At 37.7% G+C, this 15,636-nt stretch overlaps 1 protein-coding gene across 6 annotated transcripts in view; it reads right to left on the reverse strand.

The window, feature by feature from the left end:
• Nucleotides 1-15,636, reverse strand: part of CACUL1 (CDK2 associated cullin domain 1) — a 52,644-nt gene that overhangs the window by 12,968 nt on the left and 24,040 nt on the right. For all 6 annotated transcript variants that reach the window (XR_015706386.1, XM_087764960.1, XM_087764961.1 and 3 more), the window contains one exon: nucleotides 12,684-12,786. Coding sequence is in view for 5 of the 6 variants with exons in the window: in XM_087764960.1 (XP_087621086.1) it covers nucleotides 12,684-12,786 (103 nt within the window). In the remaining variant the exon portion in view is untranslated. The remainder of the gene's footprint in view (nucleotides 1-12,683; nucleotides 12,787-15,636) is intronic.

Genomic DNA, 15,636 nt, shown 5'->3' on the forward strand with positions numbered 1-15,636 from the left:
AGGTTTGTACGTTCATCTGAATTACAGAAACACACACACAAAAAACCCAAACCCACCACAAGGTTTAAACCAACTGCTGCCTCTCAGTTTTTATTCTTGTACAAAGGAGTTGAGCAATATATACACCTTTGTACCCACTACGTAGAGGAGAAATGACTCTTACAATTCTACCTAAAGGGCGTATCTCTTGTGCTTACATTGTAGAGATTCTGCTTTTTAAGCTTCAGAGCCTCTCCAGTTCTAGCTTCAGCATCTGCCACTATAGTACTTACCATACAAAGAAAAATCTTCAGTAGCATGTTCTTCTGTTTCTGAAACTGTTTAAGTGGCTCATGTAATAGGGAGATTAAAAAAGAAAGTATTTTGTCTAACCTCCAAGCAATCAAAGTTGTTACATTTAACTGTTACAGATGAATTTGTTTTACAAAGAACCATCTTAAAAGTGCTTGCTCCTTTCAGCTGAAGCCTTGAGGGGGTGACAGCCTGTGATTTGTTTTGTAATGACATATAAACATTTTTCAAACAGCCTTTTGGCAAGCAAGGAAGTTGCAAATCATAAAATATGATTTATAAGGAAGATATGTGACAGTAATGCACATTCCAAACAATGTGTATGTATATACATATATATACATATCTATTTAATTAAGACTGTAGCTACTTCAGCCTAAGCTTCACCAATAGATTTGCAAAGTGTCCAGAGAACTGTAAATTTGTTCTTCATTATATTAATTTTATATATATGATGAACATTATATATATGTTCATCAAATTATATTCCTAAGATATGTATAATAAATTATTTAAAACAAAATAAGCCTAGGAATTAATACTGACATAAAGACCACAAAGTCCAGAGTTAAAAGTCACTTGAACATTTTGAAAGATGTTAAGAAAATCAAATTAACACGGCTTCTTGAATTTATTCCTGATAAACTGAAAATTGTGCTCTCAGTAGTGTCCAAGTTATAACTAGTAAAAGCAATTAAAAATATTTCAGAAGCTACTTTATATAACTGTATATGTACAGGACATACTGTGGGAGAGAAAGAAGCTGGTCAGAGATGCTGTGGGGACAAACACAGGCGTTAACGGAAGCTGCCCACAACCACATAACCAACTAGAGGGCATCTTACTACTTGCATACCTCTGAGTAAAGGGAAAATTGCAAGCCACACTTTTTCCATCTACAGATGAAATATGAAATACTCTGAGCAGTCGTACATACTGTCATCTTCCATTTTTATTTTTTTTTAATTAACAAGGAATGAGTAGATGGCAGAGAAACAAAAATTTTATTTTATGGTATATATGGATCAAAGACATGATGAGCACACCAGACTGGCGGCCCACCTCATTCCTCTCAGCCTGTGGTACTGGAGACATGCTGGGGGTGCAAGATGCTCCACCCTTTCTTCTTCCCTTCCAGCTAATGGAACCCCCCCGCAGCACTCCCACAAGTGGTCCCTTAACGTGCTCAAGGAGCTGACCAACAGAATTATTTGCACAAGCAATAGTTTAAGAGGATAGTCCACATCTTGAGTGTAGTTCACCATTATAAATATGCAATATTATTTGTCATTTTAAGGCAATATTCACCCATGAAGCTCATTTCAGTTGTGATCCTTTGAGATAACATCAACATACATATTTGCAATATAAAGCAAGTATAATGAGCAGCCACTTGTTTCTGTTCTTGATTACTGACCACATTACCTGGCATCAGAAAGGGATTTCATTAATAAAATCAGTGGAAGAATTCACCTGAAGATCAAGCCTACAGAAATACCTTCTTCATCACTTCATTGCTGCTTCAGAAATTAACGTTTATCTTCGTTTTTGCAACTGCACACACCACATGCTACACTGCAAATTTAAATCGCTCCCTCCTGAGGTACAGTCAAATACAAGCATGATGGTATTATATTCAACAACAATATAACAAATGGCATATATTTCCTGTTTCTCAATAAAGAAAACTAAAAGAATATACTATTCATTAAACCGTCCAGTATAAGCTAATCCAGCCTACACCTTTCCCAAAAGCTAGTTATCAATACCTGAAGAATGAATAGCCCTGCTGTGGGATATGTATTTTCAGAATGATTTCTGTAAGAATGAACAAGACTCCTCTCTTTGGATAGACCCAAAAAAATCTCAATGCAGGTTTATAGACAAAGATGTAAATAGATGTAAAATTTCTCTGCACACAAATTCATCTTCAGTTTTGCAATGAAACCCACCTAAGCGTTCAATCCTATATTACTTCTTAAGAGAGGGTCACTTAAACTCAAGGAATAGAAACAGCTGTACCAGACATGCTGAAGTTACCTCTGTTGTTATTTTACAATCTTACGAAAGACCTTCAAATATTAAGGCTTTGGCTCTTGCTTTATTAGAATAATTAATGAGACTTTACAACACAGAAGTTGCACAGACTCCTTCTACCTACTCCCAGAAGCTCCACCTGCGGCACTTACAAAAATAGAGCTGGGTGAGGCAGAATAAAACTAAACCTCAGATGAATGACAGCAGTAATGACACTATGATACTATCTGACCACCTCCACAGTGTTTATGAACTAATACTGCATTTTACAGACTAAGTAACCAATATGCAAAGAAGTTAATTAACCTGCAAATAGTCTTGAAAATAACTCATGGCAGAATCAAAGAAGAGAAGTGTGGGTTCCCATGATGAAATGCTTTAATTGCAGAAAGATACAAGATGCTTTGAAATATTGTTGAACCAAGGTAAGACACAATACCCAGAATGGCCTCGGGATTTTTTTTGAGGAACAATGGATGAACCATATTGGAAGAATAGAGGTATGAACCTGCAGGACTTCAGGTACTCTGCAGTAACCGAGTTACTCCATTATTGCACAGTAACACTGAAGCGGCTTGTCCCTCGACGGGGGTTCAAGCTACTTCCTAATTACAGTGGGGCACTCGGGGACCCCAGGAATTCCAGGAGCAGTAGATGATATCTTCACAAGTTCAAACTCACTTGTTCATAACTCAAGATTCACTTGCAAAAACTAAACATTAGCTGTTCTAAAAATCTTTTTCTATCCTTCAACATTCCTTTCAAAATAGATTTATTTTGCTTGGCAAAGATGTAATTTTTCTGGCAGAACAGTGAAACTTTGGCAGTTAGTGCACAAGATTTTTTTTTTCCTCCCTTTGCAGTAATCTAATAGAACTTCAAAGTAAGATATTTTAACAAATCATACATAAGTATGGCTTAGGCAGATGTGTTCAAAGTTGTAATTATTCAACAATGCACTTAAAAAAATTATAAAGCATATTCCCATTAAAATCAACTCCAACAGCTTCCACAACTAAGGCGTTAGCCAGCTGCTTCTCTCCAGTCTTCAACAGAAGCAGAACCGATTGCTTAACAAAGCTGCAAAGTAAAACAGATGTATTCCAGAGATCGTTATCCCATTGTACAAACTGTGCTCTTTAGCACTTAATTCCAGTATGGATGCAATATTTATACTGTTTTGCAGAATAACAACTAATATTTCCACAGAATTTGAGCCCTTACACAACGGTACGTGAGATAGACAGGGATGCGCGGTGGTAACGATGGAGCTATCACCAGTGCACAGCCTAAACAAACCTTACTAGCACAGGCACACTTGGCAGTTCTGCCTTTTAGGAATATCATCAGATCACATGTAGTCAAATCTGTAGTATAATAAATTACCTTTCTCTCCACTAAATTATATCAGGTCCATCTGACCACACATACCCTTCTACTTCACTGTGATAACATCAGATTCACCTTGAACATGGCTCCCGTATCCCAACGTTACTCCCAAATCCAGTCCATGCAAAGCGCTTGATTGAACCCCACATGCCAACAGCGATTAAATAGCAAGGGAACCGCTACGGCTGGCATCCATGATGTGGCTGTAGGTTTTTGGTGTTGTTTTGGGTTGAGATTTTTGGGGATGCTGGTTGGTTTGGGGTTTTTGTTGTTGTTGTTGTTATTCTTTGGTGTTTTGGATTTGTTGGGGGTTTTTTTGCCTGCTGCCTATTTTATTATTGACTGATGAAGCTTGATCGTATATTACCTCTTCATTACTTTAACCCAGGTACAATTTGTACATGTTAACTATCGATCTAGAACTTCAAAAGCCTTTTGCATGAAAGCCGACCTTCCCTCTGGCTAACCCTCATGTTTGCAGTTACTTCAAACTCCTTGTGACTCTGTATTTTTATTTTCCTTTAAACAGAACTAAAAATAAATTTTTAGCAACTTAAATTCTTCAAAAGTTTGTAATGAATTAAAATGTAGATTAGAAAAAAAACATGAAAAGTTTATTTATTACTAAGTGTTTGCCATTAGGCATTTAATAAAGCCACAGATTACTTTTAAAATATTCATTGCATAGCCCAAAAGCTTTATTAAGTATCTAATAAAAATGCTACAAAATAAAAATTCCGTGTCTTAATCACATGGAAAATATTCAGTGTTGTAACAAGAATAAAGATGAAAAACAAAGCTATAAATGTAGAAATACAGACTTTGGGACTTCTATTATTGGAAAATAAGGTGATATTTTCATGTTTACAATTTTATGAAGGCTTATTCCCATGTCAGGGAACATTATTCCTATTTCTTTACTGAGGAGCCAGATTAAACATGACAGTCACTATTTGAGACTCTATTTTCCAATTAAAAAACTGCCTTACTTTGAGGTGCTGCAACTTAATCAACATGAAGCAAGAAAAATAAGAAACTCAGCTACAACTTTTTAAAATAACTTAGTTCTTTGATGAAAAGTTCAGTTCAGTGACAAAATTTATGTGTGGATTAAGTGTTCTTTAAAGAATATGAGCTTATTCTATAATACTTGGTAACAGTACCGTTTCCAATATGGTTACAATACAATTACTTAGCCCTGTCAAATCACAGCTACCACTTCAATATTAGTGATACCACCCTTAAACTGGTGAGTGTGTTATTCTTGATTATTCCATCAGATCTACAGAGCACAGAGGGTATAAGAAACATTAATAGCTACAAAAGCTATCCTATACAGGCCTTGAGTGTGGAGGTGTACCTGCTGAGGTCTACGAACGGACTGACATAAATGTGCCAATTCAGTGATTTGAAGAAGGAATGGCCAATTATCCTGCAATAGCAGCGTCCCAGCACACTCCCCACACGCTGGAAAAGTGGAACATACTGCCGTTGATTTTCACTATCAGTTATCTGTGTCTACCAATATTTGGAATGAAGATAGGAAGGAAGGAAAGGAAGGAAAACATTGTTTTAAGGTTAGAATGGGAATTTGAAGTGGAGGTAATGGGATTAAACTATTTGCCTATGTAGAATAAGCCAGAAATTGAACACTGAACAAATTCACAACCCTGTAGACGCACAAAAATCTCTAAAAATTACTTTTAACGAAGAACTTGATAATAAATGCATCCCTTCCGTACATCTCAAAAAGGACCCTTTACGCTAGAGAACCCTCTTACCCCCCAAAATGTTTGCTGTCTAAAGCTGATATTTCAACAGTTTTATAGCTGGGAAAAAGTAAATTAGCTTTTTGTTGTGGAGGAATTCTAATAGAAATTACCCCATTTTAGTCTGGTACAAATACACGGGAAGAGATCAGTATTTTCTCCTAGTGTTCTGCTGCTTTGCTTCATTTTTAAGACCCCTCAGGAAGGAATCTTCTAATTTCATTTTACCTATCCAGACACATAGGCTGATTCTAAAGACAGAGAGCAAGTTACTCCACAGGCAAGTCATTCTGCCCTCCCCCCCCCCCTTTTTTTTAAGAAATATACCTTTTTATTTTTCTGTATCATTTTTAAAAGTTAAAAAGCAAGAAACATGTCTTTATGAAGGTGGCAGAGTAAGGCTGTGCAGATTTTCTTCTCATACTTTTTTCCCTAAAGTGTGCAAAATCAGTAAGCAAAGCAGTGTCCAGGGGCTGAGCAACATCCAATACATTACAGAGGGAAAGAGCCTCAGCAATCGAATGGGACATTTTTTTAACGACATATTGCTTCTGCCACCACAGTAGTCACTCTGTGTCTCAAAGAAAAAAGAACCGTGATTTCAAATGCTTAAGGGAAGATTCTACATTAATGCTTCAGTTCAGATTAGAAATGTGCTTTTGAAGCAAATTCAGTGATCATCCCCACTTACTGCTCTTTGGTTCCTATGACAGAGCTGCCTTGGAGCATATTAACTTAATTCTTTTGGGGCAAGATTAAACCAGATGTGCTCAAACTACTAACTGGCATTCTGTCCACAGGACCAGACATTAGGAAGCGTAAAATAAAACTCTCCAAAACGCATGTAAACGTGAACACTGAGTCTTCAACACCAACACGTAGGTGTTTCATACTCTGTAGATCTGCTCCCTTCATACCACACCACTTATTAATGTAAATGTAGCCTAAACCATGCCAGGAACCCTTCAGCTCTTCCTACAGGGCACATACCTTTGAAGATACAAACCCATGGTCATCGAACTGCTGCTGCACCAAACCTATAACGATGCTCTATGCATTTTTGCCAAGACCAGGACACTGGGCTACACTGGCTTTTGATACAACTCGGTACAGCCATTCAAGAACAAGTTCATTTACGAAACTAACTGCTATTTCCCTACGAGGCATAAGCATTAGATCTGAGATAGAAATCAGAAGCACAAAGAAGAACAATTTCTTGAATGTAAATCTAGAAGGGCAGCATGCAAAAAGAGTGGGGGCAATGGTTTCTGTAAGAAGCTGAAAAATATCAAGAATGTTTCCCCCTTTTTCAGAGGATTTTCTCTGCAGCTTGTGGGTCAAGGCAACGACAGCTTGCTTCTCATATGCAGATCATTTAAGACTGATGTCAAAATGGAGGCGGGGGGAAAGAAATGCCAACTAGAGCAGGGAAAAAGTAAATCTAATCCATCTTTTTCTTGTCTATCTCTGCCAAAGGGTGAGGCATGGGGAGTGAATAAAAAAACCCAACACATCAAAATAAACCCCATGTTCTCTGTTGTAGCTGTATAGTCACGCTGTGAACCTGGCATCAACCACGGTCCTTCTCTCAGCCTTTTGTACTGCTCCTCTTCTCCTGGGGTGCGCACAAACAAAAGCTAGATATGGAATTTATTAACAAAAGGCATTATGTCATAGCAGTATGCAGCCAAAGAGATGACGGTCCCTTGCTTCACCGACATCAACAGGCTTCTGGAGGTCAACACGGCAAAACACATCTGTGAGTATGTAGGTCTGGAGAAACATGCCCATGGAGAAACACACTCTCCTCTGCTTACTGCACTAACCACAGGCAAACCTCTGCAAAGGAAACATGCTCCCTGCTACATTTAGCAACCTCTAACAGTTGTAACTTGATTCATTCTCTGTCATTTTGCATTAAATTTGTACCTGCTGCAACCAAAAAGGACAGTTGCACAACTTCATCATCAGAAAGCTGTTAGCAGCCTTCTCCAACTTTTGAGTTAACTTTTCTGAAAGCACCAATGCAGTGGAAACACTTTCCTGCCATCTCTATAAAGGAAAACCTTTTCCAACACAAATGGCCCTTCTATTGAACTATAATATACCTCCAGAAAAAAAAAAGAAAATGGAACAGCAAGATCTCTTCACCTCAGCTGAATCCAAGTGACATAACTGGGAAGAAATGAAGCTGTCATATGTAAGAATCTTCAGAGAAAAGTTTTTCCCAGTAACTAATGAGAAACTGCAAACATAACGAAACAGGCTGCGATTCCTCCCCCTCCTCCAGACTTTATACAAAGATTTTTTTCTTGGAAAACCACGAGAAAAGCTGCTACTTTTGGTGAATACATGGGATACATTTTTACGCTGGCTTTTAGTTCCGAACTCGCACAAGCACTAACATGGAGAACTACATTCAACAACTGCCTACATGCTATTAGAAACTACATACAGAGAACTGCTTTGTATCCTCAGGTTCCAGTACCTAATCTGTAATTATCTTGATATATATCATGAACAAAAAACTAAAACAGCCAGACGTGGAGATCTAATGCTTTAACCCTCAATAATAATTTTGCTTAAATTTCATGTGTTTTCAAGCCCACGCTCTGGTTCTGAATCAGTACATTTCAGGGAATTGCCTCATTCACAAGCCATATTATCCCCTTGGATCCTCATAACAATTTTAAGACCCATGAAGTCCTGGGCCCTATTTATTCTATAGCATTTTCACCATGGTCCAAGAGGTTTCCTTTCCTCTGGATGAAAAGGACCTGTTTCTATGATCTATTCCTGAGAGATTAGATCAAAGATGGGAACACGCAAACATCTATCGCTTACCCCAGTCAATAGGAACAAAATCAGAAGTGTTGAGGAAAGCAGTTTTCCCTCTGACAGAGGTCACTTGACTTCCTAGTTGAGGAACTTTTGTCCAGAAGTACAGGCAGGTGCTTCTTTGGAAAGGACCAGCTTGTACGGAATGACACCTACCAGTACATCCCTCCTGCAAGAGTAGAAACCACTTCCTGAACTCAAAATACTATCATGGAAAGAAAGAAGCAGCTCACACACAGAGACAGAAATGGCGTTAAGTGCTACAGTGATATGCTAAGGCTACTGCTTATTTGGAAGTGCCGTAGCCAATCTGATACATCCTACTTCCACCACAAACACCGTCGTAAGCAAGGAATAAGGAGAATTCTTTTCCTCAGATTGCCTTCTAAAACCACTTTCACCTTCATGACCAGTTTAACGGATTGCTACTTTTCTTCTCAATATCGAGATGCTGAGAACTTCATCAACCCTCCCAGAGCAGGACTCCAGCCTAGTGCTCACCTTTCTTTCTTTAGTTTCTGGAAAGAGAACAGGGGTAATTGCAAACTTTTGTAATTGGAAACCAAGTGATCTATCCACCAAGCAGAGACAACAGTACACTGTTAATAGCTTTTCTCTTTTGTCAGATTTAAAAGCAACCTTGTTTGGGGCACTAAGGGGCCGATATCAAAAAAAGAGAAGAATAGCAGTTACTTGCAAATACTCTCTGCCATTGAATTTTACCTACTGCAAGTACTAAAAGTAGAGAGTTTCAGGAGCTGTTACTCATTTTCACCACTGAAGACAGTCAAACTTTGCAATAATTGCCATTCTTCTAGACACAAGAACAAACAGGCAGGATTGAGATTATATGTTCACCATGGGGTGAAAATTATCGCATTTTCATTACAGCATTTTCACCAGGGCACTGAGATTACAGTCCAGGAAACCCAGGTCTAACCTACCAGAAGAGACAGTGGCTGCAGAAGGAGAAAAACCACGTATTTCTGAATTTTACTGCTTACAAGTCATCTCATGCAGGACTCCAAGAGGAACAAAGACAACATTCTCCACCACCCCTTCCCTAGTGACAAGGGGATATTACCTGCACCTTCCCCCCTCATTTCTGAAGCTTCTCATAAATAAGATGCTGTATCTTTGCTTGTTACCTTCAGTTAAGTAGTTCTGCACATAGCAACTTCTACCAAGTCCTTTAATACAGCAGTCTTATCAGCAAGAACCAGCTTTGGCTTTGTAAGGAAAATAATCAGGTTATATTCACTTAGTTCAAATGTATCCACTTTAATTTGAAGAGCATTGACTTGATAAATATGTGTAAAAGTGTTTCACAAACACAACTGTGTTCATGGATCTGTACATTATATATTTTTTATGTATTTACTTTAACTGCTCAGAAGTACTCTAGATATTGGAGGGGTTTTTTTGTTAAGCATTTCTTCTATCAAAAAAAAGGAACAAAATCAGTGTTTGCACAGCCAAAATTTGTCCAAGTTCACTTAGGTGATATTTCTTCTGTAAATAATGAATTCACACCTTAATCACTATTTTCTGCAACTAAGTGCTAGATAAGTGCTCCCACCACAGAGGCCATTGTACCAGGAGTTCATTTTGTATCTTCTGCCTTCAACCACACAGCACAGGGACTAGGGCTGACTTAACCAGTGGGAGTCGGAGCATGATCAAACGCTGAGGAAGAGATCCGTGCTGCACTGCTTTTCTGACATTTTTTTTTCCCCATCTTTTGAAGTGGAACAGGAACTACTTCTTAAATCAAATGAACCTGAAATGTACTTACAGTCCTTCCTGAACACAACTTCAAATAGAAATGCCAGCTTCCAGGCTCTGATAGAATGACAAGATACTACAAACAAAAGCCCCTTCGTACGCAAAACATAGCAACAAATTTCAAGAGCAAGAGCAGATGTTATTCTTGTCCTCTGAGTCTAGATCACAAACTGATTAAACTGATTTTGTTGTTTGTTTTTTAAAATAGAGAGAAGGCATGCTTCTACTCACTGAAGTGGCAGCTGCAGCATCTCTTTAAAACAGCCCCAGGATTCCATTTCTCTATATAGACCACAATTTCATTGACTTTAATTTCCTAAGCACACCCACTCAAAACCTTATTGTTTTCCCCCTTCGTAATCCAAAACCACTTTTCTGTTGAACCAAATCTACATCAAATATCAGGAGACAGTACCACACACTGACAATGACACCGGGAAGTAAAGTAATTAACACCGACTTATATCCTATTTTCATAGGGCTCTTACACTTCCAAAAATGAAGGTAATATTTTTAGCTATTATGGTGTGAATTTCAGCAAGCTAGAAAGAACAGCTGAGAATGGCAGAAAATAATACAACACGAACTTTTTCAGCACTTCTACAGTACTGTATCATGTGCTGTGTGTCTTCAATTATTTCCCAGGAATCTGTTAGCAAGTTTAGAATTTTATTTAGGCATACTGTAACTCAATTTAAAGATCCTGTTATCCAAGAGTTAACCAAGTCAGATCACAGTTAGGAGTTTATACATGTCAGTATATATTATCTTACTTAGAAGTACGCTAAAAACTAAATAACTGAGTTTTGATAAACTGACAGTGAGACTGAAATGACATCCAAGGAAGTTGCTCATTAAACAATAGGCCCCATATACAGCTACACAGTCAGTGACAGCTTATTTTTATTTGTCAATGTTTTCTTTTAATTTTACTTCTGCAACTAACACAGAGCTGGGGAGAAGTATTTCAGACTTCACACACACACAGAGCCACAAATCTTTTCCTTTTAATAGCTCATCTGCAATTTCTATTTACTTCTCATATTATCATCCACAGAAAACTAATTACATTGCAACACACATCTGATATTATTTACATTCTAAAGAATTTACTGGTGTTACCTTTACTTTGTCATTGAAAAAAAAAAAAAAAACACGTTTTCATTGCCTGAAAAATGCGTACACTTAAAATTAAAGGTATTTAATTTTAAAGCAATATCAGCTGTATTTTCCATGATCCTATTGCGGCAATCATCTTACCAGGTTTCATGATACCATTAAACCGCTCTGGCACAAAATAAAACATCAGCTCCATAGGTAGGCATTCCTCATCATCCTGCTATTTCCAAGGCGATCTGATCTGCTACATGGCTAAAAGCTCTTCTTAGAGAGACTTTTCCAAATGGCAAGAACAAGATGGCATCAGAGCTGATGATCTCCCATCATTCTAGGGTACCAGGCTCCCTGACCTCAGGGTAGTCACCTTGTTCACCCACCGTTCTCCCAGGATGCCAACTCACAGTGACCCTGAAAAACGTAGCAAAGCTCCTTTCCCCCAGCCCTTCGTCAGAGAGAGAAGGGCATTACTACCCAAGTAAAGGCAAAAGGAGAAATATACTCTACTCTAATCGCCCATCATTTGGTCTCCATTTAGCATACAGATAGCAATTGCTTCAGAGAAAAGAGGACGGAGCAGCTAGATGAAAACGGAGACACTGCAGTAGGGCTGGGTCACAGAAAGGAGTACACCAGGCTAGACACCAAACTCAACACGGGGCACAGGAACTATCCAGTTGCACAAAGCACCTACAAATGCAATTCTCCGAGCACATCGGTCAGCTGCTCATCACCGCGGAAACTTTTCCAATTTGAACTCCAAGTCCGATTATCTCTGCCTTTGCTAACTCCCCTCTCAAGGAGCTAACCAGGCCAGCAGCAAGGTCCCTATGCTCACACAAATGCACACTGATGGTGGCAGGTTGCAAAGTCAGCAGTTCACAGGAGGTGCCCACAGGAGCACTTAACAGGACGCATATCACTTCAAGCCTATTAGCTTAACAGAGAAACCGCTGTCCCTAGCAGGGAGTACTCAAGTACACCATCACAATAACCCCAGTGGTATCACAGTTCTTTGACCACAGCACATTCTTAATGATACCTGTCAATATTTTGATAATGAAATTAAAGAGTAGCAGCATAAGCAACAGGACAATAAAACATTCATTATGTCATAATCACAAGTCATACGGGAAAATATATATTGGTTCCCCCAGACACTCAAGAAAACCATGACTTCATACAAAGCCATATTTTTGGAAAAAAAAAAAAAAGTTGATGTGTGCCACATTTCTTCATGTGGATGCCTTAAAAAGGAATTTGTATTTAAGGTCACTGATCATTAAAAAGTTGATGTGTGCCACATTTCTTCATGTGGATGCCTTAAAAAGGAATTTGTATTTAAGGTCACTGATCATTTATCATTTTCTCCCTATTTGCTGTGGATTTCTGCAATATCTGAAAGCACTGCGGTTTTCCAGACTCCCATTATAAGAAAAATTCAATAGGTTTACTTACGCATTAGGTTGTAAATGTGCTTTTCTGCAACATGTTCCGTAAACAGCTTTATAAGGTCATCTTTTAAGTCTCTGTTAAGCTTGGTTTCTATGTAAAATTTATTCTGGAAAATAAGACAGACGTTTTCAAGTTTGTTTTTCATAATAGCAAATAAAGTAAACTTACTTTTTCCTTGAATAACAACAGTTCAAAATTTTAAAGCTGTAGAATATTTGACCTGTAAAGTGTTTCCTTGGTGACTGCATTTATACTACATAGAATGTTCCTGTACAACAAAAAACATGTATTTAAAATCAAGAATGCATGTGGTACTATTGGTAACAAACCTACTCACATACAGGCATGCATATTTTTTCTTCCTGTATCTACAGATATATCTCCACAACAATCCAGACTGGGGAATTTGTAGAAAAAACACTTCATTTTACAACTTTATAAATGCTCTAACACCAAAATAGGGCTGGACATCATGTTTATTAGGAAAGAAAAGATTTTTACCAATGTCTAAAAGTGATTAAGCCATTAAAATAGGTATGTTACCATAATAAATCATCAGTACAGCTATCCACTTCTGTGGCTCATTGATAATCCCAGAGGATAGCTACTCAGAACTAATCAACTTTGGAAATAAGGGATATATACAAATCTATACAACACTGAACTACATTAAAATTTTTAGGATTCAGTTATCTTGACCCACTCAGCATTAATAACAAATTCACCTCTTCAACCCTCATAGGAATTCTATTCATGAGTTCCTTGAGGGCCTCTATACCTAATGTACTATTTGGTGCTATTGCTAAGTTCCCAGCCTGCAATTAACAGTAAGATTTCTTGTCTGTATTTTATTCATAGGTGGGTTTTAAATGTTGGAAAAAATAATTATTTCAAGATAAATCTCCTATCGTTACAACACTAACATGGAAGTAGAACAATTGAATTCATCTGGACAACTTGTGTAAAAGAGTTAAACAGATACTGCAATAGAAAATCAACTTAAAAAAATAACATAGTGGAACACTTATCTGAGAGATTTACTAGAGGAAGGGATATCTTATGGGAGAAAGCTTTTTCACAGTTTAAATCAAGTTGTTCTCCTATGCACTAAAGCATTTAGCATAATTGGAATAAACCCTCAGAATACGATTAGAACAATCTTTACCTTTTTTTTGTGAAACCCATTCTCTTGGCCATTAACAAAACTATACACGTACTGTAATAAACTGTCCATGCAGAAACCACTTAAATTTTCAAGGCAAGCATTCAGCAGCAGTTATTTACCTTCAATGAAAACGGAACCTGTTAGAACAAAGGCAATCTGAGGGCTGAATATATGCCCCTCGTGAAGTTTAGGTTTGTTGCAGTGATGGACAACAATCTTAAAAAGATTTTTTTAAAAATTTAGTAACTTCGTACTGCTGGTTCCGTCCCTGAAGCTATCCTACCTGTAAAGGTTTTATCAAGCGCTATTACTCAGTTGTTTGCCCCTCACCTGGGCCCGTTCTTTGAACAGAGATTGAGGGAAAGGCTCTGCAGACAGAATAACCTGTCTTGTAAGAAACAGACCAACTTCATCTGTAATATTTTTGGTCAATGGTGAATTGCCATTGCAACAGAAATTCACAGCAACTGAAGATATACATCTTCTAGGAAGCGTTAAGCTACACACACCCTACTACAGTCTTTCATCAGACCTAACTCCCTAAACCATTTACACCTTGAGCTTCCTGACACGCACTACCAGGTACCCACTGGTGCAAGCGCATCTCAGCACAAGCCTACGGACCTGAATCAAACCTGACAATGTCAAACTACTGATTCTTAAGAGTTGACAGATGAGATGCACCCAGCTAAAGAAATAACTTACTCTGTTCCTTTCCCAGCCTCCAGACCTTCTTACATTAAAAGCAGCTGACAAAGACATGTGCAAACTGTGATGCTTTCTTTTGTTTAAGGGTTGGAAAGCCTATACCTTACATTTCGTAACTAGAAAAGCAACAAAAAAACCCCCCAGTAGTTTCAAGAAGAGCTACAACACAGTACTTCTACATAGAACAACTGTAAAATACTCTTCACATTTTCTCACTTGGAAACACCTTTCCAAAAAGATGTTACACTTGCATGGATTTAAATAGACAATGAAAAATCACCTAACATAAGTACTTCATTTCCAAACCACAGTGCTGAAAGGAGATAGCAGAAGAGCTGTCAGCTTCCCCATTCTTGTTAGTGGAAAACCAGGAAGATTTTCTGTATGAGATGTTGCTACCTAGGCTGTACCATTATTTCTTGAAAAGTGTGTCAAGTCACCTAAGGGTCTAAGTGACAGGTAAAAGGTAAGAAGATACCAATAACTGAGAAAGTCAGATATGATATAAGCATTTCTTCTACAAAACCCCATAACATAAAGCGATCTGGCAAATGTTAAAAGACATAGTTGTGTTATTAGGAAGAGATCAATAAATACTTGAAAGAGGAAAAAACAGTATATAAGAGTGCTTATCATCTCATCCACATATACATATACTCACATATATTTGCGTATACAGACACACATCAAATGCCCTCTAGCTGATAAGCAATGAAGTGCAATACCACCCAGCAAGAATAGTAATATTTTAGAGGCAATGAAAAAATTCTGAACTACCCTAAAACCACAGTGCTCACAAATGTTAGGCTCATTTACATGCCACAAGATAAATGATTTTCATCTACATCTCTAAGTATAATTAACAATTGAGAACCTATTATAAAAAAGTATATCATCTAAATGCCGATTTTAATTTTTCTTGAAGTGGAAATATGATTTTTATTCATTCACGCGTGCAGCATACTGTGATATGTACCATCTGTAAGCATACTGATTAACTTCATTTATATTTACAAAACAACCAGGAATTCACTAGGAATCATTCTTAGGAATAAAGTACTGTGTGCTAAGCTGACTTCCAAA

This window comes from Nipponia nippon, unplaced genomic scaffold (assembly GCF_047370975.1).
Source record: "Nipponia nippon isolate SJK-2023a ecotype South Korea unplaced genomic scaffold, ASM4737097v1 scaffold_3, whole genome shotgun sequence".
Classification (NCBI taxonomy): Eukaryota; Metazoa; Chordata; class Aves; order Pelecaniformes; family Threskiornithidae; genus Nipponia; species Nipponia nippon.